This window comes from Sceloporus occidentalis, unplaced genomic scaffold (genome assembly GCF_023333645.1).
Source record: "Sceloporus occidentalis isolate IW3139 unplaced genomic scaffold, rSceOcc1.0.p SCAF_2, whole genome shotgun sequence".
Taxonomy (NCBI): domain Eukaryota; kingdom Metazoa; phylum Chordata; class Lepidosauria; order Squamata; family Phrynosomatidae; genus Sceloporus; species Sceloporus occidentalis.
In genome coordinates this window covers 128,314,436-128,339,825 of record NW_028316982.1, presented here as the reverse complement: position 1 = coordinate 128,339,825, position 25,390 = coordinate 128,314,436, and the positions used below count along the sequence as shown (strand labels likewise).

At 44.0% G+C, this 25,390-nt stretch overlaps 1 protein-coding gene across 5 annotated transcripts in view; it reads left to right on the top strand.

Moving 5' to 3' along the window:
* NSD2 (nuclear receptor binding SET domain protein 2) overlaps positions 1-25,390 on the top strand; it is a 158,159-nt gene that overhangs the window by 121,439 nt on the left and 11,330 nt on the right. For all 5 annotated transcript variants that reach the window (XM_089510936.1, XM_089510935.1, XM_089510934.1 and 2 more), the window contains 3 exons: positions 11,596-11,699; positions 23,636-23,905; positions 24,907-25,023. In XM_089510936.1, the coding sequence (XP_089367062.1) occupies positions 11,596-11,699; positions 23,636-23,905; positions 24,907-25,023 (491 nt within the window). The remainder of the gene's footprint in view (positions 1-11,595; positions 11,700-23,635; positions 23,906-24,906; positions 25,024-25,390) is intronic.

The following is a 25,390-nucleotide window of genomic DNA, read 5'->3' as shown; positions in this document are numbered from 1 at the left end:
GTAGTTGATCTGATCCTGGAGACTTAAATTCATTTAGATTAACAAGGTATTCCTGTACTATCTCTTTACTTATTCTGTGCTGAAATTCCCCATTTCTGTCCTCTGTTCCATTATCCTGAGGTTGAGCACCTTTTTCCTTTTCTGAGAAGACTGAGGCAAAGAAGGTGTTGAGTAATTCTGCCTTTTCTCTGTCTTCTGTTAGCATTTTGCCATCTTCTCCACGCAGTGGCCCTACCATTTCCTTCTTCTTCCTTTTGCTGCAGACATATCCAAAAAAGCCCTTTTTATTGTTCTTAACCTCTCTAGCAAGCCTAAGTTCATTCTGCACTTTAGCTATTCTGACTTTACCCCTACACATGCCTGCTACTTCTTTGAATTCCTTTTTTGTGATTTCCCCCCTTTTCCATTTCTTATACATGTTCCGTTTCAAACTTAGCTCAGTTGGTAAGAATCATACTATACCTGAGAATGAACAGTATTCCTCTCGAAAAATACAGTATAATAAAGAATTCAGAATATGTCTGATGATGTTGAGTAATAGTATTAAAAATAGGCAGTTCTTTGATATCCAAGTTGTTGAAAGCACAGATGTTGCTTTTTTCGCTGTTTTGCTTGTTATTGCAAGGTATTTGAAAGGCAATGAAGTTGAAGAAAATCTTTTGCTTGTCTTCTTCTGTCAGAGCACACAAGAGGTGAGGATATATTTAATGGTATTGATAGTTATTTCAGGAAAGGCCTTTAATTGGTCTAATTGTGGGCTATGCACTAATGGGAGTAAGTCTATGTCAGCTATTTACTTCAACCTTTGTGGTTGTGTCACGAAAGTAGCCCCGAATATAACCTGGAGTCACTGCTGCATCCACAGACAAGACCTACCATCTAAGCACTCCTTGGTGAATTACACACTCTTCCTCAACTGGTTAATTTGGGCTGAAATAATCTTTTGAGAAGAGCCTCTCAAAAGCTGGAAAAGAGAGCAACAAATTTGCAAATCCCTTTTGAAGAATAATACTTCCAAGATCCCAGATTATCAGTCAAGGAAAAGGAGAAATTGATTGAGCTTTCAACTGATTCTGCTTTAAAAGCTAAATTAAAAGAAAACCCCCTTACTAACTTTTGTGCAGAAATCAACAGAGAATATGAGCAGCCTTCTGGCAAGACTCTTAAGATTTTGTTGCCATTTACCAATATGGAGCTGGTGAAAATGGCATTTTCTTATACCTTTACAAAAAATAAATACTGTAGTAATCTGACTGCAATTCCAGACTTAAGAGTGTAAGTAACATCAGTTGAATCTGATTTCAGAAAACTGTGCCTCCAGACAAGTTTAAGGATTGCACTAATCAATTGTTGTGTTAGAAAATATTTGTTGTATGTTTTTATACACTGTCTGTTCACCTTATTCAGTTGCTTTTTAATTTCATTTATTTATTTATAATTGCAGCATATAAATATAAAATAACAGCAACTGTATAAATATTTTGCTAGCACAAAGGGTACAATTTATGGAAATAGGCTGCCAAGCAGTACACAAATGAAAAAACTTAGGAATCACTGCACTGGCTGGAGTTCCTGCCTTAAGCTCGATGGCCTATGGGGCCCCTTCCAACTCTAATATTCTATGATAGGAAAATAACTTGAAACACTTAGCCATATTCCCTAGAAGTGTCTAGTTCAGATCTCTTTTTGTTGCTTGCCCTGGGAGTTATTGTAGGTAAAGTGTACAGTATAAAATCATTAAATAATCAGAATGGTTGAAATCTTAGGTTTCCCTGTGGAGAGGGGCAACACTCACTAACTGTAGGTTGGTCCACCCTTTTCTCCATAGGCAGGAATAAATCAGCCTTCGGCAGTGTCCAGGAACTGGACAAACCCTCCCACAAGACTAGTCTTTGCTCGTATACTCTCTATGTAGGAATGTGTATTTACTCTGCTCCAAACACCATTCTTAAAATCATAGAATCATATCACAGAGTTGCAAGTCACCACAAGGGCCATCCAGTACAACCTCCTGCCATGCGGGAACTCTCCTGATAGAAAGGCGGTATATAAATAAAATTTTATTGTTATTATTATTATTATTATTAATCATCATCATCAAAGCACACCTGACAGGATGACCATCCAGCCTCTGTTTAAAGATCTCCAAAGAAGAAGACTCCACTACACTCCGAGGGAGTATGTTCCACTGTCGAACAGCCTTTACTGTCAGGAAGTTCCTCCTAATGTTGAGGTGGAATCTCTTTTCCTGTAGCTTGCATCCATTGTTCTGGGTCCTATTCTCTGGATAATATTTCCTCTTAACCATCTCTTCTCCAGGCTAAACTTACCCAACTACCTAAGTCTCTCCTTATAAGGCATGGTTTCCAGACTCTGTCATTTTGGTCACCTTTTTCTGGACACACTTCAGCTTGTCAACATCTTGTTTGAATTGTAGTGCCCAGAACTGAACAAAGTATTCCAGGTGAGGCCTGACCAAAGCAGAATAGAGTGACACTATTACTTCCCTTGATCTGGACATTATATTTCTATTAATGCAGTCTAGAATCACATTGGCCTTTTTAGCTGCCACATCACACTGCTGACTCATCTTCAACTTGTGGTCTGCTAGGACTCCTAGATCCCTTTCACATGTAGTCTCATTAAGCCAAGTGTCCCCCATTCTATATCTATGCATTTCAGTTTTTTGCCCTAAGTGCAGTACCTTACATTTCTCTGTGTTGAAATTCATTTTGTTAGCTTTGGCCCAATGTTCTAATCTATTAAGGTCATTTTGAATTTGATCCTGTCCTCTGGGGTTTTAGCTGTTCCTCCTAATTTGGTGTCATCTGCAAATGTGATAAGCATGCTCCCTATTATTTTATCTAAGATTGATAAAGATGTTGAATAACCCTCTGGCATCCCATTGATCACTTCTCTCCAGGATAAAGAGGAGCCATTGCTGAGCACCCTTTGGGTTTAGTCGGTCAACCAATTATTTTACTAGATTGTTTGCAAGAATGTCATGGAACCTTGTCAAAGGTCTTACTGAAATCAAGATATGCAATATCCACAGCATTCCCATTGTCTACCAAGCTGGTAATTTTATCAAAAAAAGAGATCTAATTAGTCTGGCATGACTTGTTTTTCAGAAACCCATGCTGACGTTTTTTGATTATGGCATTCTGAATGTTCACAAATTCTCTGTTTAATTAGCATCTCTAGAATCTTTCCTGGTATTGATGTCACACTAACTGGGGGATAACTGTTAGGATCTTCTCCCCCCCCCCCTTTTTTTTTTTTTTTTTTTTTTGGAAGATGGGAGCAATGTTTGCCTTCCTCCAGTCTTATGGGACTTCTCCAGGACATCTCAAATAATACTGCCAATGTAATCTAAGATTACATTTGCTAGTTCTTTTAATACCCTTGGATGTAGCTCATCTGGTCCTGGAGACTCAAATTCATTTACCCATATTTTCCAGTGTATAAGACAACTGGGTGTATAAGACGACCCCCGACTTTTCCAGTTAAAATATAGAGTTTGAGATATACTTGCCATATAAGACTACCCCTCTTCCAACGCACACCAAATAAAAATTTAAAAAACATCAGATTTTATTTCAATATGGTAATTTTAATTCAAATAAAGCCTGCTTGGATTGGTCAGCTCTCCCTGCCTGGTCAGCCTTCCCAGCCCTCCCTGTCTCCAAGACTATCAGAGCGATACTGCAAACATGACTCTTTTTTCCATACTCCAGGCATCCTGGATGCCTGCAGCTTGCTTCACCCTTCACTTACACCTCCCCAGTAAGGCACCCCCTCCCCTCGTCATCAGGACCGTCTTAAGTCACTTCTTTCCACGAATCCTGGTGAGTGGATTTTCTTCTACCATACTTGTACAGCGCTGCCCTTGCTGCTTTCATATGGTTGCCACATACAGTGGGGATATGGCAACCCTTTTTGGACTCCCCCCACCATATGTGGCGACCGCAGATTCTCCAGTCCGGCTCAGAAGTTTCAGCACCTGCCCTATAAGATGACACCTGGCGTATAAGATGACCCCCGACTTTTGAGAAGGTTTTCCTGGGTTAAAAAATGTAGTCTTATATGCCAGAAAATACAGTAGATTCACAAGGCATTCCTGTACTACCTTTTTACTTATTCTGTCCTGCATTTCCCCTATTATGTCTTCTGTTCCATTTTCCTCAGTTTGAGCACCCTTTTCTTTTGTGAGAAGACTGAGGCAAAGAAGGTGTTGAGTAATTCTGCCTTTTCTCTGTCCCCTGTTAGCATTTCACCATCTTCTCCATGTAGTGGCGCTACAGTTTCCATCTCCTTTGTTTTGCTGCCAACATATCCAAAAAAGCCCTTTTTATTGTTCTTAACCTCTTTAGGAAGCCTTAGTTCATTCTGCGCTTTAGCTTTTCTGACTATACCCCTACACGTGCTAGCTATTTGTTTGAAATCTTTGGTGATTTCCTCCTTTTCCATTTCTTATACATGCCCTGTTTAAAACTTAATTCCATTGAAAGTTCTTTTGTCATCCATCCTGGTTTCTTGAGGCACCTCCCATTTTTCTTTCTTGTTGGAACATTTTGAAATTGTGCTTCAGTATCTCCCTTTTGAGAAACTCCCATCCATCCTGAACTCCCTTCCCTTTTAGTATTCCTGACCATGGGATCACCCCCAGTATTTCCCTAAGTTTACTGAATTCAGTTCTCCTAAAGTCTAGAATGTGTGTCTGACTATGCATGGCCTATCCTTTCTTCTGTATAACAAACTCCATGATCACTCCCACCTAAGGATCCCACCACTTGAACCCCATTTATGAGGTTATCCCTGTTGCTTAGGATCAGATCTAAAATAGCTGACCCCCTTGTTGCCTCTTCCACCTTTTGGACAATGAAATTGTCTTCGAGGCAAGTGAGAAATTTGCTAGACCTTAAGGTTTTAATGAAGTTTGATTTCCAGCAAATATCCAGATAGTTCAAGTCACCCATCACTACTACATCTCTCCTTTCTGAGTGTGTGGTCATCTGTTCTAGAAAGGCATCATTAATTTGTCAGTTTGACTTGGGGGTCTGTAGTAGACTCCTGCAATAACATCCCTGTTGTTTCCTTCCTCTTTCATTTTTATCCAGATGTTTTCCACCTGGCTTGGATCTCTTCACAGGTGAAAACATCCCTGACATACAATGCTATTCCTTTTTCTAAATCCTTTTTCTTCCCTCTCTCCTTAAAAAACACTTTCCATTTAAGCCTTTCCTCCATCTGTCTTAACTCTTTGGCTCCCCACCACCTCTTCCCTGGCCCCCAGGGCACCTACAGGGAGGGAACACAATCATGCAGGGGGCTACATAGAGCGAGGGAAACCCCGGACATTCTGCAGAAGTGGTTGCTGTTGCAAGAACCTTCTTCCCCACTACCACTGAGCTCCTCAGCCAGCTGAGGGGTGGGAATGAGGAAGACTTGAGAGTGCCTATGAAGATGCTGGATGCAGGAGCTTGCCATCATCCCATGGCTCAGGTTGGTTCCATCCACCCAGCCCAGAATATGCCAGGGCCAGAGAAGGATCATCAGACAAGGCAGCAGCCACATGAGTAATACTGTCCCATCCTGGTCTCAAAATGCTTCCTTCATGGATTTTTTCACATGGCTAGTGTCCCCGGGAAGCCACAGCTTGCTTCCCTTCACGTATTGATATCTGTTGGAGGAGGAACAAGGGGGAGCAGGCTCTTCTTCTGGCACAGTTTGTGCCCCTGTGGAAGGGATGGTGACCATCTAAAGCACACAGTGTCTGTGTGCTTTTATTACACTTGGTATCTTGTCAACATCATCAGTTGTAACCAAACTGAAATCATCAATGCAGTTGTAACTAGATAGTGAGTTTGAGACTTCGAGGATCCAGAGTTTGAGATCCCTCTGAATAGTAGCATCCAAGTCAGATTGGACAGAGCTAAGTTGCTTTTCCAGCAAAGTTATCTCAGCAGGCAATAGATGAAGTTTTAGAGCTTAGAATTAGTAAGTCTCATGCCATTCTAAAAAGCTTATTGAGATGTGATTTTAAGTTTTATCACCCCTTCTTAGACCTGAAAACAGGCTTGATTTTATGCACCATTCTATTTTACTTGTTGTCAAGCTGTGTTTCAGCCAGTTTCAAATTCCTCAGCTTAAATTGTGTAATTGGGGGACTATGAATTATTATTATTATTATTATTATTATTATCATTATTATTATTATTTAAAATTTATATCCTGCCTCTCCATCAGGATTGAGGCGGTGTACAAAGAATAAAATACAACAACATAAAGTAAGTCCATTATCCCTCCCACCAACACAGTTCACATTCCCTTACAGCAATAAAATAACATCCCATTATTAAAACAATCAAATAATATAAAGAGATGGGTACACAGAGTATGGGGACCATGTCAGTGGGTGACCAAATGCGTTATTCCGGGAAGGCTTGTCGAAAGAGATCCATCTTGGTATTTTTTTATTTTATTTATTTATTTATTTGAAGCTGTCAAGATTAGTGATGTTTCAGATCTCTTCCAACATGCCATTCCATTATTTGGGAGCAGCCAATGAGAGCGTCCTCTGGGTAACTACAACCAATCTGGCCTTTATTGGCTGCAGTACAATTTTCTCAGAGGACCTTAACATGTGTGGTGGATTGTACGGTAGAAGGCAATTCTGCAAATAGGTTGGGCCCAAGCCATGAAAGGCTTTAAAGGTCATTACCAACACCTTGTACGGAAACTAATAGGCAGCCAGTGAAGAGATTTCAATACAGGTGTTATGTGGTCACGTCTAGCTGTCCCGGCAACCAATCTGGCTGCCATATTTTGAACCGATTGAAATTTCCAGCCTGGGTAGCCCCATGTAGATCGTGTTCCAGAAATCGAGACATGAGGTTACCAGCGTATGTACCACTGTTGTTAGGTCCCCTTGTTCCAGGAAAGGACGCAGCTGGCATATCAGCCGAAGCTGATAATTAGCACACCTGACTCTCACATTTACCTGATTTGACATCAGAAGCGACGGGTCTAGGAGCACTCCCAAGCTGCGTACACAGGACCCCATCCAGGACCGGTTGACTTATCCCTATACCCGGATTAGGGTTCTCAACAGCGAGTACCTCCATCTTATTTGGATTCAGTTTCAGTCTGTTTTTCCTCATTCAGTCTATTACCGCTTTAAGGCATTCATTGAGAGGGGAGATGCCATCCTTGGTCAAGATTGTCATCCGAAGCACGGAGAGATATATTTGGGTGTCATCTGCATATTGATAAAACCCTGCCCCATGTCTCTGGATGATCTCTCCCAGCGGCTTCATATGTAAATTGAATAGCATTGAGGACAGAATGGCACCTTGAGGGACACCAGATTTTAGTTATTTTGAAGAGCAACTGTCTTCAAACTCTTTGGAGGTCTTTAAGCAGAGGCTGGATGGCCATCTGTCGGGTATGCTTTGATTGGGATTTCCTGCATGGCAGGGGGTTGGACTGGATGGCCCTTGTGGTATCTTCAAACTCTATGATTCCATGTCCCCAAGCATCACCCTTTGGAATTTGCCTGAGAGATACGATTGGAACCACTGCAGTGAAGTGCCCCCGATTCATAACTCTCTCAGGCATTCCAGTAGAATGTCATGATCGATAGTGTTGGAAGCTGCTGAGAGGTCCAAAAGTACCAACAGGGTCACACTTCCCCTGTTGATACCCAGACGAAGATCATCAACCAAGGCAACCATGGCAGACTCAACTCTATATCCTGCCCTAAAAACTGGTTTGAAATGGATCCAGATAATCGGTTTCATCCAAAACTGCTTGGAATTGAAGGGCAACAGCTCTCTCAGTTACTTTGCTCAAAAATGGGAGATGTGAGACTGGTCTGTAGTTATTCATAACCAGAGGATCTAAGGAAGGTTTTTCAGGAGTGGTTGCACAATCGCTTCCTTTAGACAAGGTGGAAGCTGATCTTCCTTAAGGGATGCATTAATAATGCACTTCAAGTAGGCTACTGTGGTATCTCCTCCTTGGACAACCAGCCATGAGGGGCAAGAAGTGAGAGGTCATGTTGTTTTCTTCACACTACCAAGGAGTTTGTCCACGTCCTCTGTACTCACAGATTCAAATTGTGAGTTTGTTGCATATGTGCTCTGAATATATGTCCTAGCTTTTTATCATGGGATGTGCATATATTCTAAAAAGTTGATTTTAGTTGCTGTATTTATTTATCTTGTTTAATCCTGTTTAGGATGAAAGCAGTCAAGAAATGTAGATTTAGTTCTAAGGGCAAATCAGGGTCTCAAACTGTCTACAATCCATAAATAATGAGGCAAGCAGAACTAACTGTGATTTATTGTTTGGATCTTGAAATGCTTACAGTGTACAGGAGGCAATAGGATATAATGAAGCTACAAATAGAATGTGCTAATCTTCAAAGTGTTGTAAGACTATTTTGAAACAGGCATAGGTCCCAACCCTGAGGGATTGAGGATCCTTGCCACTTGTCAACTAATCTGAATTCTCTTTGGAATTCCGTTATCATTTTCTGGACACTGAATTGCCCAATTTGTGATGGTGATTAAACCAGAGTTAACATTCACACTCCATTTAAGCATTAAGTCTTGGAATCGCAGGATATTTATATGGTAAATGAGCAGACTCTTTGAAAATATTTATTATATCCATTCATAGTTAGACAAACATATACATTCCCCTTATGGATAAATACAGATATGTCAGTTTCTGGGCACTTACCGTATTTTCCGGCCTACAAGACGACTTTTTAGCCCAGAAAAATGTTCCCCAAAGTCGGGGGTCGTCTTGTATGCCGGAAAGCCCCTGGTCCTAAAGAGAGCCCTCGGCAGGGAAGCCTTCTCTGAAAGGCAAAGGAGCGTCTTCCTCCCTCCCTCCCTCCCTTTCTTTTCCCCTCCTTCCTTCTCTCCCTCCCTCCCTCCCTCCCTCCCTCCTTCCCTTTTTCTTCCTTTTCTTCTCTTCCTTCCTTCCTTCCTTGCTCCCTCCCCTCTCTTCCCTTCCTGTCCTCGGACGGCAGAAGGTCTCTCTACCTTCCCTCCCGCCTGAGAGTGAGGCTGGCTACAGAGCAACCAATCCTTTGGAGTCACACACTCACAGTTTTTAGCCAATCAGAGAGAGGGCTGGAGAGTGGTCGCCACCCCACCCTCAGAAAAGGCTCTCTCTCTCTCTCTCTTAGCCCCTGAGTCCCTCTGAGAGCCAGGCTACAGAGCAACCAATCCTGTTTGGATGGAGTCACACTAACAGCCAAACAGAGAGAGGACAGTGGTTGCCCCCCCTGCCCTCACAAACTACAATTCCCAGGATTCCCTGGTTTTTCAGGGGAATTGCCTCCACACTTCCAGATCCCAGCCCCAGAGAATGAGTCTACAGCATAATCAGTGTTGCCAATTTAAGTCCACTTCTGCAGGTGCATTTGGATTTAATAATGATAACAATAATGGTGATGATGAGGATAGAGAGATAGATCTTGTAGCACCTTTGAGACTCACTGAAAGAAAAGTTGGCAGCTTTCCTAGACTTAAGCATACTTCCTCAGATGCATGGGAATTGTAGTTCATTGTGGCACCAGAGCTCTTTCTCACAAAACTACAATTCCCAGGGTTCCCTAGCACTGAGCCAGGGCAGTTAAAGCGGTCTCAAACTGGATTATTTCTGCAGTGCAGTTGCAGCCGAACACGTTTCTATTTGGTACAAAGCTTCCTGGGCTTTGATTCCAATAGGAGCCACTTGAACTGCCACGGCTCCATCCATACAGAATCCCTGATTTTTGTAGTTTGGAGCAGTGCCCCTCCCCGCATTCTTTGGGCAGAGAAGGCAAAAGACCTTATAAAACTACAGATTCTAGGATTCCAATAGGATGGAGCAGCAGCTCTTAAAGTGGTGTCAAACTGCATTAATACTAAAGTGTAGATGCACCAAGAGGAAGGGCGGGAAGAGTTGTCGAGGCAGGTGAAATAATGTTGTGTATGCTGTTATTTCAAACGTGGAACAGACTCCTTCCTCAGAGTGTAGTGGAGTCTCCCTCCTCTTCCCCTCCTTTTCTTCTTTCTCCTTCTCCTTTTTTCTCCTCCCCCCTCTTTCTCCTCTGTCGCTGTTGTTGTTGTTGTGTGTGCCTTCAGCTCCTTTCTAACTTATCATGGAAGAGAGGGATGGTCTTATACGGTGAGTATATCCCAAACACTCTATTTTAAGTTGTAAATTTGGGGGTCGTCTTATACGCCCAGTCGTCTTATATGCCGGAATATACAGTACTTTCCTTTTATTACAGTGGTTCCCAAACTTTGGTCCTCCAGATGTTTTGAACTTCAGCTCCCAGAATTTCTGACTGTTGGCCAAGTTGGCTGCAGCTTCTGGGAATTGAAGTCCAAAACACCTGAAGGGCTAAAGCTTAGAAATCTATTACATTACATTGCTCATAAGGTGTCACACATTCATTACTTTATATCACATGGTTGTTAAAACGTTATATGTTCTTAAGGTCTGCAATGAAGACTAAATCTTTATCCCTCTGCATCTCTAACAAGCTTTGTAATAGTTGACACATATAGGAATGTTGCCATCTTAATATCATAACTCTTATACATTTTCATCTTTTGAGGAACTAAACATCTCACATAGGCATTCAAGGGTTGATTCCTTGAGCACTGTTAGATGTTAACAGCCTCTGTTTTAACTATAGACATTCATATAGAGGCATTCATTATGCAGTGGGCCCTTGCTATCCACTATAGTTTGGTTCCAGGATGCCCTGTGGATGCTCAGGTCCTTAGCCTCACCCAGAATATAAATTATCCAATAAAAGTAAATCAAAACAACTGTTCCTTGCTTACACTTATCCAATCAAAACAAACAATTTTAGATATAAGGGTATCTCAAATGCAGTTGGATTTTTTGGTTGCCTGCCCTTCTAATTGCATCAATCATCATAGCACCACTGTATGTCAATGCTATGAGATTATTCTTGTAAAATCTACTGGACAATCTCTTGTCTTGATAATAGTTGGGCACATTATATCTCCTAAAGTTTATTACAGATCACACCTGCTCACATCTACAGTGTGGCTTATTCCCAGTCAGGTCCTGTTGACATTTGAGTAGGTGAAGCCATATTCTCATTGATACATAAATAGATCTTAATAGATCTGGCTTCCTGTCTTACATCTTATTTGCTATACTCTATAGGTTATACTAGGTTATATTCTGTACTTTACAGATGTATTTCTGGGGCCTCAAAAGTGTATAATATGTCTATATATGATTTTTTGCACTGAATTTCTCAGAGCCTAAATTCAAAATTTTCCTTAATTAAAAAAAATGCTTATTGTCATTTTCAAAGAATTGTAAAATATATTACTTCTCGTTGGAAGCCTGATGTGTAACAGAACTACACACTGATTCCACTTTTAAAAAGAATTTGAGATGCATTGATATTAGACAAAAAAAAAGTGCACATTTCAAAGAACTACCCTTAAATCCCATTCCTTTCAGGGCTTATGAGAGGAAACACATACACAGGGAATGAGTGCCTAGCAGACTATAGTCAAAACGCAGTGTATTTTCTTTTTAAAGCTTTGCAAGAGGCTGAGGCACGTTTTCGAGAAATAAAGTTTCAGCGTGAAGCCAAAGAAACTCAAGAAAATGAACGCAAACCTCCTCCTTACAAACACATCAAGGTAAGATTCTTGAGAGCATGTATCTCTTACTTGATAAGGTTTGATGATAGTGGTTGGGGACCTAATTATCCTCATTATAATGTGCAAACACTGTTAAGACCCCTATTGGTCACAGTTGGACTAACTATGGTAATTTGATCAACCTTATATGAATTATACAATGCTGAAATTGTATAATTGTATAGAAATCAGTACTTTATATTACTTATTTTCTCTTAAGAAAGTATTTTTGTTGTAAAATGTTAGCGGAGCACCTATTGGAGTAGTATGGGGCAGGGGGAGATACGGTGGTAGGAGAGTGGAGACTTATCGGAAGGGAAGGTGAGATTGATGCGTAATATCTATCTCTCCTTCCATCCACTCTCCTAACCAAAGAGATCTGAGGGTCAGTCCAACTGTACCACAAACCCTGTCTCTGCTCCTGTGCAATGCCAGGTCTGTAAGGAATAAGTCCCACATTATATACGATCTTATAGAGGATAAGAGCTGTGACCTGGCTTGCATTACTGAGACCTGGCTTGGGCCTGAGAGTGAAGCAGTGTGGGCGCAGGCCCTACCAGCTGGTTACTCAGTTAAGGGCCAGATCAGGTTAGGTGGGCGGGGGGGGGGGGGGTTGCCTTGATTCATAAGAACATCCTTTTCCTGACTAGGAACCATGTCCAGAAAACTGATTTCATCGAGTGTATTTACCTGACCCTGAAGGCTAGGGACAGTCTGGGGATTCTGGTGGTCTACCGGCCACCCCGTGCGCTAACAGACTCCCTGGCTGAGCTGACACAGCTGGTCTCGGAACTGGTGTTGGAGTCTGGGGGTGCTTTTGGACTCGTCGCCCCGCCTGACATCTCAGGTGGATGCGACGGTCAGAGGCGCCTGTTACCAGCTTCGGCTGATACGCCAGCTGCGACCCTACCTGGGCCGGAGGGACCTTGAAACGGTTGTACATGCTCTGGTAACCTCTCGGTTGGATTTCTGTAATGCGCTCTACATGGGGCAACCCTTGTACCAAACCCGGAAGCTTCAGTTAGTACAGAATATGGCAGCAAGGTTGGTTACTGGATGCTCCAGGAATAGCCATATAACACCTATTTTACAAGACCTACATTGGCTGCCTATTCGCTTCCGGGCGCAATACAAGGTGTTGGTTATTACCTATAAAGCCCTAAATGGCTTGGGCCCAGGGTACTTAGAGGATCGCCTCTCCCCATATAATCCGCCCCACACTCTCAGATCGGTCAGGAAGCATTTGTTGAGGGTTCCGAAGACAAGATAATCCTCAACTTCACATAGGGCATTGGCCCCGCAGATCTGGAACTCCCTTCCTGACGAGCTCCGCTCTGTCTCCTCCCTTGACATGTTTAAGAAGAATCTTAAGACCTTTCTTTTTCGACAAGCTTTCCCCCAGGTGTCTTGATTCCATTCTGTTCTCCCCTTGATATGCAATTGGGTGATCCAGCTAGTTTGTTTTTCTGGGTTTTAATATTTGTAAACTTTTAAATATAATTTTAATTGATGATATGTGTTATTGATTTCTTTTATTGTCTCACATTTTTGTTTTGTGTTGTACACCTCTTTGATCAAATTTGGAAAAGTGGTTTATTATTATTAATAATAATAATTATTATTATTATTAAAATATTGATGTTATAGAGAATGAAATTTAATTTTCTTCTTTGTGGTTTCTGCGAATCACACAAAAGGCTTAATTTGCACCTGCACAGCAAAGCTTGGAAACTTCTAGAATCTCTGGGCAAAACTTAGTTTACAACTTTTTGACAGTAGCTCCACCCACCCTATATAAAGCCCCCATTGGCCCTGCTCTTCCTCAGTTCCTTTATTCTGCCGCGATTAGCAGCTCGAAGGAACTTGGCTAACTCAGGTTTTTCTTAGCTAACGACTACTCTCATAAAAAATCTCTGGCTTTGACCTTTGGTTTTCCAGCGTCTATTGTTAGGGACATCTGCTGGACTCTGTTGCACTCATTAACCCAGCCTGTTCATTACTATGGCTTCTTTCAAGTGCTGTGCAAAGTGTGGGGTCAAAATCCCCATTTTGGATGGTCATGATAAATGCGTGCTGTTCCTTGGGGAAACGCACAGTACCAAGACCTGCCCCCAGTGCAGCGCCCAGGCCCTAAAAAACAGGGACCAAAAGTTGAAAGCGGTTCTTTCGGAAAAGGCCATTCGGCCGGCTGCTGTTCCAGCCTGTGATTCCCAACAACAGGAGAGTTTTGCAAAGCCTGCTGAACAAGGCTCAGACAAACTCCCCAAGGATAAGCCTGTGGGATCTGTCAAAGACTGGGACGAAGAGCCTAAAAGGCTTCCAAGAAGAAACATAAGCATGATAAGAATTCTAAATCTTCTGACCTTCCCATAGATCGCTGTTCCAGACGGCAGCTAAATTATAAAGGGCCCTCCAGCATGGTCTCTGCTACTCCAGCTGGTTCGGCCTCCAATCCCGACCGTACTGGATCGGTGAGTGTTGCTTTGCCCTTGGTACCAACGGCCTTTCCATCCCAGTCACACCTGGCATTGACTGAAGACGATCTCCAAATCGTCCACCTTGATTCAGGCTCGGAGTCGGAGGGCCAGATTCGAGATTTGGACCCTCCTCTGCTAACCCCTCCACTTGGAATGGAGATGTCATGGTCCTGATCTCCCTCATGTCAGAACCATACCAACCTTGGGACAGAGGCTGACGAGGCCCAGACCGTAGTCGAGAAGAATGTCAACAGGGACCTGTTGCATCACTATTCCAACCTCATCTTTGATTCGGAGACCAGAAGATATCGCCTTCCAGTAGATATAGAACATCTGTGTCGTAACTTACCCGCCTTGGGCCCAACCCAGGTTGTTACGACAGCTCAGGTCTTGAGAGACCCCACTCCCACGACTGGCCTATACTAGACCTAATCTTCCAACTCCTGAGGGGTCTCCAGAACACTCATGCAGAGCATCTCGCTCACCCTCCCTGGATTTGGATGTTGAGCAATCTCCCACTCATCAACGCTTCAGTGAACTGGCCACTCCATCTCCTATGGACGACGTCAGGTCTTTTTCTGACAGTCATCCAGATGGCTGCTGCTCTGGAGCTGGAGGTCTCTCAGTCGAATGAAGATGTGCTTGACCCCATAGAGCATTGAATTCATGGTTCCATCCCAGCACCACCCTCCTTGGGCTACTTACCTTCTCTTGAAAAGATAGCCAAGAGGTCTTGGAACACTCCTGACACTGTTGCGTCTACTTCTCGTAGGATTGAAAAACTTTACCGTGTAGCGCCATCTGGTCCTGGGTGACTCTTCGAGCACCTGAAACCCAATTTGGCCATCGTTGAGGGATCACAGGTGGCATTTACTCCCTAGTCGTCCTCTTCACCAGTGGAGAAGGAGAATAAAAAATCTGACAGTCTTGCGAAGTAGTTCTACACTACTTTTTTGTGGTCTCTGCGAAGCACACAAATGAGTTCTTCTTCGTGCTCTCTGCGAAGCACACAAATGGGTTATTCCGCAGCATTTCCGGATCCTACTGGAATTGCTAGGGAAGACTTTTTGACGGTAGCTCCGCCCACCCTCTATTTAGGCAGGATGTCTTCCCGCCCTTTCTCAGTTCCTTTTGTCTGCCACGTGAGCAGCTTAGGAACCTCGCTTAGAATCACTCCTTCCGTAGCTTTCGCTTTCATTTCCTGTGTTTGCTCTGACTTGTTTGACTCTGACTACTCTTTGGATTGTGATTTGGACTTGGTTTTGGACTCTGATTAACGGTAACACTCGGACTTCTTGACAGTTCTCTCTCTTCGTCCCTTGGCTTTGGTCTAAAGATGTCTGCGCACTCTTTTAAAAAGTGCACTGAATGTGGGACAAACATCTCGGCACTCGATGGACACTCCTTGTGCCTCCTCTGCCTGGGCGAGGGCCACATGTCAGCTTCCTGCCCTCCCTGCATGGCCTTCACTCCGCAGACCAGGAAGAATAGGGAGATGCGCCTTAGATCCATGCGCAAATCTTGAAGCCTCCCTCCACCTCTAGAGTCTCTGCCAAGGCTGTGGCTGCCAAGTACAAGCTCCGATCTCTGGCCTCAGGGTCCCTGCCAAGGCCACTGCTGCCGGGGGCACTACCCCTTCATCTTCTTTGAGGGTCCCTGCCAAGGCTACTGCTGCCGAGGGCAAACCTCTCCGGAAGTTTCTGGGTCACCAGACAAATGGAGGTCTTTGGCCCAGGATGTGCAACAACAGAGGAAACGCCAACAAAAACAAAAATAAAAGCAACCCTTTCATAAGAAGGATGCAGAACAAGGCAAGCCCCGCTTCTGAAGCTCCCCAGCACCCTCCGTTCTGTCAACTCCCTTTGGGAATCGCCTGGCCCACTTCCACCACTCTTGGGCCTCCATAACATCTGACTCCTAGGTGCTTTCCATCGTCTGTAGGGGTTATGCCCTGGAGCTCCAATCCGCTCCTCCAAGGAGCATCATTCTCACCACTCCACCCTCAGACACCCTTCTCGACAAAGTGCACTCCTTACTTCAAAAAGGGGCCATTGAGCCCATCCCTCTGTCCCAGACCCAACATTGTCTCATCTCCAGATACTTCATTGTCTCCAAAGCCACAGGCAGTCTCCGTCCCATCTTGGACTTGCGTTTTCTCAACTCTTTCGTTGCCTATAAGTGTTTCCGCATGGTAACCTTAGTTTCCATCTTACCTCTCCTGCAGGAGTCAGACTGTTCACCACCTTGGATCTTCGGGATGCTTATTTCCACATCAGCATCCAAGAGGACCACCGGGAGCTCCTCACCTTCTCTGTTGGGCCTGACTGCTTTTGGTACCGAGTACTGCCCTTTGGACCTTCCACCGCACCGAGAGTTTTCACAAAGTGCATGGCGGTTTTAGCTGCATACCTCCGCCAACAAAACATCATCGCCTTTCCTTGCCTCAACGACTGGTTGTTCGTGGCCCTGTCCCGGCAGATGCTCCTCTCCCACCTTAAGTCGGCACTCTCTCTTCTTCACCACTTGAGACTCATGATCAACAGAGAGAAGTCCACCCTCTGCCCAAACCAGCAGGGGCACTTCATAGGGGCCACCTTGGACTCCGCGACCTGCAGAGCATACCTTCCTTATGACAGATTCCTCGACCTCAAGTTTGCAATTCGTCACTGCCTTGCCTTCTGGCGCATCACTGTGAACAGCTCAGGTTGCCAGCGGCCATATGGCATCCACGACATATGTCACGCCGTGGGCCTGCCTCCACATGCATCCCTTCCAGTCATAGTTCCTCTCAATCTTCAACCCTGCCTTCGACGACCCATGGAAGCGGATCACCGTCCCAAAGCCTGTCGCCTGCTCTCTCCATTGGTGGCTCAACCCTCACAATGGGCATTCCCTTCGTGTCTCCACAACCACAGACTTCACTGACCACCGATGCCTCAAACACGGGCTGGGGAGCCCATTTCGACAACCTCTCTGTCCACGGGAGATGGTCTCCCAAAGAACGCCAACTCCACATCAACGCTCTCGAGATGTTGGTGGTAGAAAAAGGATTGAAGGCCTTCGAGCCTCCCTGCGGAATCAGGTCCTCCTCCTCCTCACAGACAATACCACTGTGATGTATTACATCAACAAACAGGGCGGTTCCAGATCGACTACTCTTCTCGACCTCACCCTTCAAATTTGGAACTTGTGCATCCAAAAGCAGATGCTTGCAAGCCATACACCTCCCTGGAGAGGAGAACGAGCTTGCAGACAAGCTGAGCAGGACTGCAGACTGTTGTCACGAGTAGCAACTACATCTTCAGTTTGCCTTACGCCTCTTTTCTCAGTGGGGAACACCAGACTTCGACCTTTTTGCCTCTCATCTCAACACTCATTGCAGCCACTTCTCTTCCAGGATCCCTTCACCTTGGTCCCGAGGGGATGCCTTCCTCTTCCAGTGGTCCGGCAAAAAGTTCTACGCCTTTCCCCCATTTCCTCTGATCACCAGAGTGGTAACAAAGCTACGCACAGACAGATTGGATGCGATCCTGATCACCCCTTGGTGGCCGAGACAGCCGTGGTTTGCCCCCTTCCTTCATCTCTCCAACAACCAATTCCGGCCTTTGCCGCTCCATCCCGACCTCCTGACCCTTCATGATGGTTGGGTTCACCATCCCAGCATGAACACTCTCAGTCTCGTGGCATGGAGGATCCAGCCTTGATTCAGTTCTTGGTACCAGTCCGAGAAATCATCCTGGCTTTTCGAAAGCCTTTCACCCAGCACTCCTATACCCTTAAGTGGGCTAAATTTTTTACTTCTGTCCTCAGTGGGACTTATCTCTTCAAAAGTCAATGTCTCCATCGTTTTGGACTTCCTCCACCACCTCTCAGCATCTGGACATTCCATTTCATCCTGATCAATCAGTTAATTAAAATTTACTTTGTTTTGTCTGTGTCTCCCCCCCCCCCCCCCCACTAAATAAAGGAGACATGAAATGGAGTTAGTGGGTACAAGTTGTTAAACAAAAAAGTCTTGCGAGACTTGGTATGCAAGAGGTGCACAATGTTAAGAACTGGATTAGGCACACTTAGACTGCTGCTACACTGCAGAATTAAAGCAGTTTGATACTGCTTTCATTTGGGCTGCATCTACACTGGAGAAATAATCCTGTCTGAGACCACTTTAACTGCCCCATCTGAATGCTCTGAAATTCTGGGAATGGTGGTTTGTTCCAGCACCACAGCAGAATGGCAGTTGAAACCCTGTGAAGCTCTCTAACCAAGGTGACCAATGCCCTCACCGCAAAATGTAGGGCACTCAAGCAAAAAATGTAGGACATGACCAAAAATTGAAAAATAAAAACACTTGTGTAATTATAAATTCATGCTTCTTAGCCATGCTGCAAATGGAGGACATTTTGAAAGGTTCAAGAAGAAGGTTGAAATGCAGGACATGTCCTGGAAAAGGAGGAGGATGTCTGGTTAACTTCCAGTCTCTGGTCCAAAATACACTGCAGAAATAAAACATAGCTGGACTGAAATGCCAAAGCTGCATCCACACTGAGGAAATAATCCAGAGTGATTTAACTGCCCTGGCTCAGTGCCAGGGAATGCTGGGAATTGTAGTACACTGTGGTCCCAGAGCTATCTCTGACAGGGAATCACATAACCTTCCAAACGTAGTTGAACCAGAATTCCTCACCAAAGCTGCATCCAAACTGAGGAAATGATCCAGTTTGAGAGTGCTTTAACTGTACTGGCTCAGTGCTGGAGAATGCTGGGAATTGTAGTCTATTGAGGCCCCAGAGCTCCCTCTAACAGGGAATCACATAACCTTCCAAACATAATTGAACTGCAGTGCCCAGAATTCCTCACCAGTTGCATCCACACTGCAGAAACAATCAAGTTTGAGACTGCTCAGTGCAGGGGAATCCTGGGAATTGTAGTTTATTGTGGCCTCTGAGCCATCTCTGACAGAGAAATCTCAATGTCTCCCAAACACTAGTGTTCCCTGGATTCCCTTTGAAAGCAGTTTCAAAGTGGGTTATTATTCCTTCAGTGTGTGTGAGAGAGATAAAAAAGCAAGGGACTGGATTCATTCGGTAACTCACAAAAGGAGGAGGATATCTGTGTCCAAAACACAGTGCAGAAATGATCCAGTTGGAGACTGCTTTGACTGCCAGGGCTCAGTGCTGTGGAATCCTGGGAATTGTAGTTTATTGTGGCACCAGAGCTCTCTGACAGAGAAAGCTAAATGTCTCACAAACACCAGAATTCCAGAGCATTGAGCCGGGGCAGTTAAAGCGGTCTCAAAGTGCTGTGTGTGTGCGTGTGTGTGTGTGTGAGAGAGAGAGATAAAAGCAAGGGAATGTGAATGAGTAACTCGCCTGGGCTGAGGCTGCTCTGGATTCTGGAAGTAGAGGAGGAGGAAGGAGGGAGCTGAGGGACCTGGCCAGGACCATCCGGAGGAGCCCCCTGCTTTTCCTCATCATCGCACCCTCCTCCCATCCACCTCATGCCCCAAATGGCTGGCAAAACGCTCTGCTCCCAGGCAGCACCGCCACCGCTGCCTCCTACTTGCCTCATGGCCCTGAAGAGCCCCTTCTGCCTCCTTCTCAGCCCTGAGAGGCTTCTGAAGAGGCAGCTCTAGGCTCCCCCATACACACACACACACTGCCCCACTTCTCTGCCTGCCCTGAGGGCAAAGGGAAGGAGAATAAGAAGCCTCTGCTGCCCCACGGAGACAGGGGTGCCCCTCAGCAAGACGAGGAGGAGGAGGAAAGGCTCTCACGCTCCTCAAAGAAGGATGGACACCTAGGCAGCACAAAATGGAGGGCCTTCCAGGATAAATGTGGAGGATGTGTCAAGAAAAGAAGCTCTAGAGTCCAATGGTCTTAGGCAACCCCTGTGAAAGGGTCTTGTGACCTCCAAAGGGCTCTTGACCCACAGGTTGGGAACCTTCTGTTTGGCCTATCCACGGCAACAAGGATCTTCACAAAATGCATGGCGCCAGTTGTGTCCTACCTCCATCAACACAGGATCACAGTCTTTCCCTATCTGGACGACTAGCTCTTCACGGCTCCATCCCGAGAGAGACTGCTTCAAGATATCCAATTCGCTTTATCTGTTGGAGTCCCTTGGTCTCAAGGTCAACATCAAAGTATCACCTGACCCCATCCAAACAGGTCAGGTTCATCGGAACGGTGCTTGACTCCGAGACAACCATGGCCTATCTACCTCAGGGCAGTTTCCAGGCCCTCTCCCCGGCAATTCGTGCACGCCTCCCTCACAGAGACATAGAGGCCTGAGTTGTCCAAGTAGCCATGGGCCACATGGCGTCAACAATATTTGTCACATTGTGGGCAAGATTCCGCTTGAGACTGTTCCAGTCCTGGTACCTTTCTGTTTTTGATCCCATGCAGGATCCCCTATCCAAACTGCTCACAGTCCCGAAGTCAGTTGAAAGCTCCTTACGTTGGTGGCTGGAACCCGACGACGTGTGTGTTCGGATGCCCTTTCTGCCCCCACAACCACAGATCACTCTAACAACAGATGCATCCTGGGAAGGCTGGGGAGCACACATGCTGGACTTCATCATCAAGGACAAATTGACTTTTTCGGAGAGCCAACTTCACATCAATGCCTTAGAGATGCTAGTTAGAGATGCTAGCTGTGGAAAAGGCGCTCAGGGCATTCCAGTCACTCCTCTCTGACAAGGTAGTACTTCCTTAGAGACCCTATGAAGAATGACTTGGGGAGCTGGGGATTTTTAGCCTGGAGAAGAGAAGGTTAAGAGGTGATAGGATAGCCCTGTTTAAATATTTGAAGGGATGTCATATTGAGGAGAGAACAGGCTTGTTTTCTGCTGCAATGGATGCAAGCTACAGAAAAAGAGATTCCACTTCAACATTAAGAGGAACTTCCTGACAGTAAAGGCTGTTCGACAGTCGAAAAAACTCCCTTGGAGCGTGGTGGAGTCTCCCTTCTTGGAAGTCTTTAAACAGAGGCTGGAATCGTATCTGTCAGGTATGCTTTGAGACTTACTGCATGGCAGGGGGTTGGACTGAATGGCCTTTGTGGTCTCTTCTAACTTTATTATTCTGATTCTGCCTGATTCCATAAGGACTGTTATTCTGGCTGTCCAAAAGCCTTCAACACAAATGTCTTACCAATGTAAGTGGAACAAGTTCCTGGACTTTCTTTCAAGAGAGATATCTCTCCATCCTGAGCATCAGTCCTCATGGTCCTGGAGTTCTTAATGTCCCTGGTAGACCCGGGACTATGCCTGACATCCATCAAGTGCTACTTGTCGGCTGTTTGTTGTCATTACCATTTTGAGGGCAGACCTTCCCTTTTCAAGGATCTTCTGGTAAAGAGATTCCTTAGAGGATTTAACAACCTTCACCCTCCATCCTCATTACTGACACTGGCATGGAGTCTGGACCTTGTGCTTTCCTGCTTGGCATCCAAGCCCTTTGAACCCATGGCCACTGCGGACTTGAGATTGCTGACCTGGAAAACAGCTTTCCTTGTGGCCATCACCTCTGCTCACCATGCGAGCGAACTCTGTGCTTTATGGGTGGACCAGCCTTACCTTCAGTTCCACAAGGGCAAAGTGGTCCTCTGTACCAATATCACCTTCCTTCTGAAGGTGATGTCAGCATTTTACATGAACCAAGACATTGTGTTGCCGATGCTGGCTACGAACCCGACCACTGATATCGAGTGCCAGCTCCATACCTTGAATGTTTGGAGGGTGCTGGCCTTTTACCTGGACAGGATTTCGAGTTTGAAGTGCTCTGAGAGGCTGTTTGTTTGCTACTCAGAGGCCAAAAAAGGACTACCTGTGACTGCACAGAGGTTTTCTAGATGGGTGGCTGGTACTATCCACCTCTGCTGTAAACTGTCAGGTAGACCTCTCCCTGTTCAGGCCCATGTAACTAGGGCGGTAGCTGCATCCTCCACTTTTCTGACTGGGATATCTTTGGAAAATGTCTGCAAAACTGCTGTCTGGTCCCATTCATCAAGCACTACAGAGTGGACACCATGGCCAGACAGGATGCAACTTTTGGGAGAGCATTGTCATTGTCAGGTTTACAATGAATTTGTGTTGCATTCCAATTTCTATACACACTGATCTTGCATTTAATACATATGTTTTATGCCTCTCTTGTTGATGTTCAATTGTTCTTGTTGTGCATTCACACTCAATGAGTGATCTTGACAACTACAATTTGATTTTTTGGTTATTTGCATGCAAATGCATTACCTGTGGTTCCACATGTGCCTTTTTACTTGAAACAAAAGACTATGACACAAAATGAATGTGACAGTCCAAATACACTTTGGTTCATAAGTTTATTGTTGTTCACTAAATACAACTTGTTTGAACCTTACTACTGATGTCACGACACTCCCTCCTCCACTGACTGAAGTTTGTCAGTCTAACCCATTTGTGTGATTCGCAGAGACTATGAAGAAAAAGGATAAGTTGCTTACTTGTAACAGTATTTCTTTGAATGATCATCTGTGAGTTCACACAAATCCCACACATTCTCCCCTTAGTGTCCTTCTCATTGGCTAGCTCTGCTGTCGCTTTTGCGCAAGCATATTCAGAATTGAGGAAGAGCAGGACCAACAGGGGTTTTTTAAAGGGTGGGCAGAGCTACCGCCAAAAAGTTGCAAACTAAGTTTTACCTAGAGATTCTAGAAGTTTCCGAATTTTGCTGCTCAGGTGCAGATTAACCCATTTGTGTGAATTCACAGATGACCACTCAAAGAAATACTATTACAGGTAAGCAACCTGTCCATCTCTTCTATCTAGTTTAGAAACCTTGTTCCATGTCTTTGGAGGCAATTTATTCACATTGATTTGTCACCTAAAATTTGTGAGAAAGTTAGCATGAATTGTGCACAAAAAATCTCAGTGGATTTTAAATTTAACACATTGTATGCCAACGTTCATTCAGATATAAATCTGAAAATATCTGTTTTTAGAAAGCAATATGTCAAGGCTAAAACTACATTAAAACTTACCATTTGTAAATGGGAATGTTTACAGAGAGCCATTATCGAGTAATAGGCGGTCTTGGAATTGGACTGGGGAGAACTAGGATCAGATTTCTAAATGAACACATGAAGATCATTTGTATGATTTGGGGCCTATTCAAATCTCTTACTTTAACTTGTCTTATGAGGCACCTGCAGTGCTAAAAAGAATTAACTGTATGCACACCTTAGTTAGATCCATAGAAAAAAGAGCAAGATATAAGTATAATGTATATGTAATTTTAACATTTCACTCATTAACCATTCTATTGCACTGCTGAATCACAACAGACTATTTGTTCTTCAAATAGTTTTGCAAGAGAGAAAATATTCTGTAATTTTTAAGGAAAATGTTGCTTTTGGTAGATTCCTTACTTTTCTAAGGAGTAATATCCATTGATTGCTTTACATTTCTTATTTCATATTCAGGTAAATAAACCTGTTGGAAAGGTTCAAGTGTATACTGCTGACATTTCTGAGATTCCCAAATGCAACTGCAAACCCTCTGATGAAAACCCCTGTGGTTTTGATTCTGAATGTCTAAACCGGATGTTGATGTATGAATGTCACCCACAAGTGTGTCCAGCTGGAGACAGCTGCCAAAACCAATGCTTTACTAAACGCCAGTACCCTGAAACAAAGATCATAAAGACTGATGGCAAAGGATGGGGCTTGATTGCAAAGAGAGACATTAAAAAGGTAAGCATTAAGAAAGCTGGATCAGTTTATGGAAGAGTTCTTACAGCACCACACTCTTGATCAGAGGGGTTCCTGGGTATCTTCTTGTATATGGGCAACATGTGGCCCACACACTCTGTGCACCCTAACTGCCTATTTATGTGAGCCCAGAGCATGATTACCCTTCACATTTCTACAGACACAAAATGTAGAACCATGCTCCTTGGAAGTTTTAAGAAGCATTTTTAATGTGGAGGAGGATATCTGCAATTTCTCATAAGAAAATGGTGCAGCAAGCATTATGGGAGGAAATTGGCCTCCAGAATTCCCAGTTTGGTCACCTATGACCTGTAAAGGCTTTCACCACCCAGACAGGATGAAAAGCAGCCTGTCATTGTATGATCATAAATATCTGTTGGCAAGATTTGGTGGGTGGATAGGAAAATTGGTTTTCTACAAGGTCCTAGAGTTTTGATGCTTTTTTAAGTGGAGTAGTTTGTCTTCTTCAGATATTTGTCTTCTTCAGACCACAATGTTTAGAGCTGTGTAAGTTAAAGCAAGTGATATACGTTACAAGGTTATAAAGTACAGTCGGCCCTCCTTATCCATGGATTTTTTATCCATGGATTCAAGCATCCACTGTTTGAAAATATTTAAAAAATACAGAAATTCTAAAAAGCAAAGCTTGATTTTGCCATTTTATATAAGGCATACCATTTTACTTGCCATTATATTGAATGGGACTTGAGCATCCATGGATTTTGGCATCCACGGGGGATCCTAGAACCAAACTCCAGCAGATACCAAGGTCCCACTATATTAAGCAAACTATTAAAATGGATTCAGATAAGAATCTGGCTTAGGTTAATTAAACTGTATCAAAGAATTTCCCAGATAGATAATACTGCATGTATTTTTAAAAATCAGTCTGTAAGGCCATCTCTCTTTCATCTATTCCAGCTGTCAACAGAATACTTCTGAGAAATATTATATAGTTTTGCAACAGTATGTCTCTTTTTCAGGGTGAATTTGTGAATGAATATGTTGGTGAGTTAATTGATGAAGAAGAATGTATGGCAAGAATCAAATATGCTCATGAAAATGACATCACACACTTTTATATGCTCACTATTGATAAGGTACCGTATTTTAACATATCTTAATTTGGATCTCATTTTTGACCTGGATAAATAAAATCAGTACTTACTGTAAATGTTTACTTTAGTCAGTGAAAGAAGCTTTCTCAGCCTAATAGCCTAATTTCAGTGCCTTTGGAAAAATGGGGAGGGCAGGAGGTGCTAATGCTTCCTTCACTCTCTGCTCCTCTGACATGACTAAATTGTTTGAACTTTACAACAGAAGCCCATATAGCAGTCTTTCAGTATTCATCTAAGTGTGCCTCAACCAAATCACAACAGAAGCTACAATTTTTCAGAGCATTGCCTACTGCCTTATGGGCTCTGTTTCTCAGGCTGTCCCTGGGCTACTACCTAGCAAAGGAGATAA